This window comes from Guillardia theta, assembly GCF_000315625.1.
Source record: "Guillardia theta CCMP2712 unplaced genomic scaffold GUITHscaffold_100, whole genome shotgun sequence".
In the NCBI taxonomy this organism is placed as follows: Eukaryota; class Cryptophyceae; order Pyrenomonadales; family Geminigeraceae; genus Guillardia; species Guillardia theta.
This window is the reverse complement of record NW_005434574.1, coordinates 31,904-37,401: the sequence shown is the minus strand read 5'-3', so window position 1 is coordinate 37,401 and position 5,498 is coordinate 31,904. Positions and strand designations below refer to the sequence as shown.

Sequence of the window (5,498 nt, the reverse complement as noted above, 5' to 3'; positions counted from 1 at the left end):
GAGGGAGAGGAAGGGAGTGGGGAGGAGAGGAGGGGGAGTGACTTTGGTTGGGAGGACGGAAGAGGACGGAGGAGGACGGAGGAGGACGGAGGAAGGAGGAGAGAGAGGAAAAAGGAGAGAGAGGGCGAGGGAGTACGGAGAGGGACTGGAATTGAGAGGAGGGAGGAGGGCAGGGCTCCTGGTTGACTCGTCGGGAAAGGTGTGGGAGAAGCTCAAGATGGAAGTTGCTATCACAGCCAAGGGAGGCATAGCAGGGGTCAACCACGTTGCGCACCTCGGGTCTCATCCTTGCCTGCTCGTGCGTTGCCCCTGTGCCCTGACGGCTCTGGTGGCAGGGGAGCGTTTGCCGGGTTTGCCATCGTCTTGTTCCTTCGGCTGATCATTGCAGCGTTCGAGAGACCATCGTTGAGATCTTCAAGATGAGCTGGCAATGGCTTGCTATGATGATCGAAAAATCTTGTCGCAGTCGAACTTTTCTTTGTGCACCTGCTTTCTCCCCTTCTCCCTCTCCTTCCTCCTTCCTCCTACTCACTTTGCACTTTCTCCCTGATCCTCTACATCAAAGACGATCTTCGAGCTCATCCCTCTCTCCGTAGTATCTACTACAACAAAGGTCGCGCCGAAGGAGGGCAGACGCTGTCAGAGGACAGCGATGAAAATGGAAGATAAAGCAACTTACAACATTTAGTTTGACATTGTTCAAAGACTTATGTAGAACTCTTGAACATTGCGATGTTCGAAGTTCCACATCTCTTGACGTAAACATCAATTGTTAGGTAAGAGACAATCGTTCAACAATCAGACTTCAATCTAGTACACAAAATCGATCTTGCAGCGACTGATCGTTCCAAGTTTCAGTGTACTAATACATAGAATACAACAAACTGGTGTGTTACCACTCGACAGCTATTTTGAATGATGCTCAATATTGCATACTACCATCCGCCATCCTCTCGCAACTCGCGAGGAAAGATTTGATCTTGAGCTTTGATTTTATCTGATTGCATGACATCCGATTCCAAACTCAGCTGGAATGAGCGAAGAAAGCACCGCCAAGACGATCAAGAGGGTGCAATGCTCCAAAAGCTGATAACAACATGTCTGGATAACAGCTGACGTGCCTTCAATCCTTCGGTCCAATGAAATCCTTCACCTTGTCTAAAAGTCTTAAACTGTACCCGATGTCTTCTAAGATCTCTGAATTAGCATCTTCCAAGGTCTTCTGCATCATTTCCTTTGCATGACTCGTTTGATATCGAACGCTAAACAAATTGATCCCGTTGTCTCCTCTCCTCTCCTCTTCTTTCCTCTCCTTCTCTTGTGCTCTGTTCCTTCCAGCTTCATCCTGGTAATACCTCTCTTCCAACCCTCATGCTCATCATGCCCTTGCAGAATCTCCTGCAGCTGGGTTGTTGGTGGTATTGTCCTGCTGGTGCTGGTGCTGGTGCTGGTGCTGGTGCTAGTTCTGGTGCTGGTGCTGGTGCTGGTGCTGGTGCTGGTGCTGGTGCTCCTGACATTGCTACTAGACCCCCTATATCTCCTGTGCCCCCTGTACCTCCTGCACTCCCTGTACCTGGGAGGCTCCCCCCTCCCTGCTGAACTTCCCGCTCCTACTCCTTTTCTTCCTCTCCTCATGCTCCTCGTCCATTGTTACCGCAGACGGGCGACTTCTTCGTGGAAAAAAAAATCTGTTGCTATCAACCACCCCTCCATTTACTGAAGTTTTATTTCAAACGTCATGGGTAGGTACTTTACGGTACTAATTTACGAGCTTTTAAAACAATTCATGAATACAGAAAATGTGTTTGAAATATTGAAATTAACTATCAGAAATACATGAATGGTCTCAGAATCTGGGAATATTTTGGTTGTCCCGGGACGTAGAGCCCCGGGGGGGTGGTCAAACAAAACAGCAAAGAGAGAACCTGGGGGTAGTGCAACAAACTATCTGAGGGGTAGGGTAATTTTTGTAGGGGTAGTTTTATCTCCTAATGACTTCTCTTTATGGGGGTAGTACCCAACCAATATTTTTGAAACTAGGTGGGGGTGGAAGAACAGGGTGGGGTGGTACACAAGGAGACGTAAGGTAATGGTGCTAACCTGCCATCGAGTCGGTGGGGTCCTAAACAATAATAGGAGGAGGGGAGGGGAGGGGTGGAGAACAATTGGTGTCGGTGGATTGGAAGGGGTAGGGGTCATCCAAGGAGGGGTTAAAGAAAGATTCAGGGGGTTGAGATCAGAGACGATTAGGAGGGGACGGGGTGTTGACATACATGAGGGGGTGGTCAAACGACGAGACGCTGGGTTAGCAAGGGTACAGTAGGGGTGGGGGTAGTCAAAATGACCGGTGGTATTGAAGGTTTCCATGTTGGGGCCGGGGAAATATCTCCAAGCTTGTGCCACGGGTAGTTTTCAGTGAAGTTGAGAGGGTGGGTAGTACGCTTCTTGAAAGGAAACTGGGGGTGGTAGGAGTGTTTGGGGGTAGGGTGGATGGTGTGTGTTGAGTGAGTGGGTGTGCCATTTTGCAAGGGGGTGGTCTGTTTGAAAGGTGGGGTCAGACACCAATTGTGTACTTTTAAGGGGTTATTTTGACTTGAAAAAATGGGGTTAACTTAAACCAATAAGCAATTTATGGGGTACAGGGGTTTAGAGGTGGGGTGAAAGGTCAGCAAAGGTGGGTCAATAAGGGAGAGGGGGTAGTGTATGGATGGGGATATTGTTGAATGGCTTGCCAGGGACAGGCCTGCGGGAGGGTTGAGCGCTGGCGACGGAGGGGAAGAACCAGAGAGGAGAGCGGAAAGAGGTTTTGATCATGGTGGTTCGAGATGAAAACATTAGCGTTTTGAGTGTAGAGCGGCTTTAAAGAGGAGAATGGAAGCGTGTTCGAGAGGCACGACATGGAGACTGAAGGCCGGGTACGTGTTGGGATGTTCCCCTGGGATCTAGAACATGTCGAAGGAAGACGAAACTAGCAGTTCTAGTGCAACTGTTATAGTACGAATGTCTCGAGAAGATGGGCAAGTGAAACACGGCTGAGAGGTGAATAGCGCGGAAGCTTCGATTCTTTGAGGGGCAGGGGCAGGGGCAGGGGCAGGGGCAGGGGCAGGGGCAGGGGCAGGGGCAGGGGCATCAGTGTAGCAGGGTCTAGTTTCTTGTTGATGAACAGACAGGGTTGAGCTTGCCTTAGATTTCTCTCCTCCTTTTGTTCTGTTCTGCCTGTTTTCAAAGCTAACTTTCCTTCCTCTCCCTGATTCTTCTCTTCCTCCCATTCGGACGGTCAGGTCTACCTTGGATGCCATCGTTGGATTGAGTTCACATGACAATTTTTCGTTGCAATCTTGCATTGACGAGGCGATGATGAAGTTGCGCTGATGGCATGTCGTATGCACACCTTGGGTCGTCTCAGAGCTCTTGTTGAGCTTGTGCTCCCGCTCCCCTGAGCGCTAGAACCACCCTGACCATAATGCCGGAATCCACTTCCTTGAAGCTCAAACCTCTCCCGCCACTGCGACGTGACTCTCGCAACGAATCTTTGAATCCGAAGACAGAGGGAGACAAGTACGAGGAAGATAACTCGTGCAATCACGTCGAAGATGATTCCTTGTACAATCATGCGAGTTTTGAGGTGGGGCAGATTGTGCCTCCACCGACGACAGCTCCCGTGATTGAAATCCCAACAAGCAGAAAACCTGCGTTCAGGTGTGATGATGAGAAAGCTTCTCGAGCATTGTGAACTGATCTGACATGCTATCTCGTGCTCAGTCCCGTGCATGCTGAAGCAGCGCTAGATGGAGAGGAGTCCACCGAAGGCGACCATGCTGCTGCTGCGCTTACCAAGAGTCAGATTGCGAGGTTGCGGTGGACCAGGGCGCTATGGTGGGCGACACAAGAGGCGCAAAGGTGATAGCAAGAGGACAAGCACGTGAGAGCGGAAGATGTCATGATGTCTTGAGAGATGAAGTGTCGTCATGGTTGTTAGAGAAGGTTTGTAGTTGTGAAGATTGATGTGATGATGTATACGGTTGTGAGAGGTGTGCTATGCTATGCTATGCTATGCTATGCTATGCTATGGTGTGTTCCGTGTGGTGGAGAATTAGTCGATGTGGAATGAGAGCTCTGTCTGGTACCAGGAGGAAAGCGCTTGCATTCCAAATAAGCAAATCGAAGAGCATTATGCAGAACAAAGCATTGATTCTTTCTACGGTGATCGATTTCAATTGTTGCATCTCTCTTTCATTAGTCGCCTTTTCCCCTCCTTCTCCTTTCTCCTGCTCTCCCTTTTCCCCCACTTCTCTCTCCCTCTCTCTCTCCCTCTCTCTCTCCCTCTTCCTCTCCCTCCCTCTCTCTCTCTCTCTCTCTCTCCCTCTCCTCTCCCGCCCTCTTCCGCCCCCTCCCGCCCCCTCTCGTCTTACTCTCATCGTTCCAGACGAGATTCAAGAGTCTTCTCGTCAGGGGGAGGAAGGTGTCTCCCGAAGATCCGTCCTCTCCTCCTCCTCGCCTGCAGAAGCGCTTCAGCACAGACTCGAGTGATGGTTGGATGAGCGGCAAGTTTGAGCAGCAACGAGACACGGCCTGGTCGACGGTCTATTCCGATGATATGGAGGAGATGGAGGCTGTGTCAAGCAAGAAGGACGATGTGGCAAGCGCTGAGAAGGAGAAGAAGAAGGCAAAGAGCGAACGAGATGTGAAGATTGAGAACTTTCTCGAGTCCAAGGGTGTCATCTACCTCAACATCATCTGCACCATGTGGATCTTGTGCGGGGACGACGTCTACATCCTCCTCAACCCTCCTCTCTTCCTCGATCGCGCCATCTTCTCTGTCAACTTCGCATGCTTCTTCGTCTTCCTCGTAGACTTCCTCCTCCGCATGCGGTGGGAACCCAAGTACCTCTCCTCCTTCTACTTCTGGCTTGACCTTATCTCTCTTCTCTCCCTCCTCCCCGACGTTATTTGGTTCATGGTTGGCATTGATATCCTCAACATCGGCAAGAACGTCTCTGACCTTGCCAGGAGCGGTAGGGCTGCCAGCGCAGGCGCTCGAGTCGCGCGAATTATTCGTATCCTTCAGCTCCTGAGCCGCATCAACAGGCTGAGGAACAAGAGGATTGGACAGTTTGACAACGAGCTCGGCGACAACTCAGTCTCCGAGCTGGCCAAGAAGCTGGACACGTACATCTCGATGCATGTTGTCATCTCAGTTGGTGTCACTCTTGTGCTCTCCTTCTCTCTCTCCGCCGCCTACTCCTTTAGGCCCTCCCAGTGCCTCCTCCTCGCCATGCGAGGATACAGCGCGACGCTGGCGCCATGCGTGAGAAGAGGAGGGGCAGAGGTTGACGAGACGTGCTTGCAAGGTTGGAAGGCAACGATGCTTCAAGATCTGGTCACGGTGAGTCAGCTGATCCTCTTGATGCGCAAGTCTGACTGTTCTTTCTTCCCTCCTACTTCCTCCTCCCTCCTCCCTCCTCCCTCCTCCCTCCTCCCTCCTCCCTCCTCCCTCC

General features: G+C 51.2%; 3 protein-coding genes across 3 annotated transcripts in view; 2 read left to right on the top strand and 1 right to left on the bottom strand.

Annotated features, from left to right (window-relative positions):
- GUITHDRAFT_116754 (hypothetical protein) overlaps positions 1-423 on the top strand; it is a gene marked incomplete at both ends in the record, with an annotated part of 1,272 nt that extends 849 nt beyond the window's left edge. The window contains 2 exons of the mRNA XM_005823951.1: positions 200-279; positions 336-423. Coding sequence (XP_005824008.1) covers positions 200-279; positions 336-423 — 168 coding nt within the window. The remainder of the gene's footprint in view (positions 1-199; positions 280-335) is intronic.
- A 570-nt stretch (positions 424-993) lies between these two features.
- On the bottom strand, positions 994-1,517 carry GUITHDRAFT_145273 (hypothetical protein; the record flags this gene model as incomplete). Its single annotated transcript, XM_005823950.1, has 3 exons — positions 994-1,086; positions 1,154-1,234; positions 1,356-1,517. The coding sequence occupies 3 exons, from the start codon at positions 1,515-1,517 to the stop codon at positions 994-996; spliced, it is 336 nt and encodes a 111-aa protein (XP_005824007.1).
- A 1,946-nt stretch (positions 1,518-3,463) lies between these two features.
- Positions 3,464-5,498, top strand: part of GUITHDRAFT_145272 (hypothetical protein) — a gene marked incomplete at both ends in the record, with an annotated part of 4,938 nt that continues 2,903 nt past the window's right edge. The window contains 4 exons of the mRNA XM_005823949.1: positions 3,464-3,699; positions 3,763-3,900; positions 4,032-4,071; positions 4,427-5,386. Coding sequence (XP_005824006.1) covers positions 3,464-3,699; positions 3,763-3,900; positions 4,032-4,071; positions 4,427-5,386 — 1,374 coding nt within the window. The remainder of the gene's footprint in view (positions 3,700-3,762; positions 3,901-4,031; positions 4,072-4,426; positions 5,387-5,498) is intronic.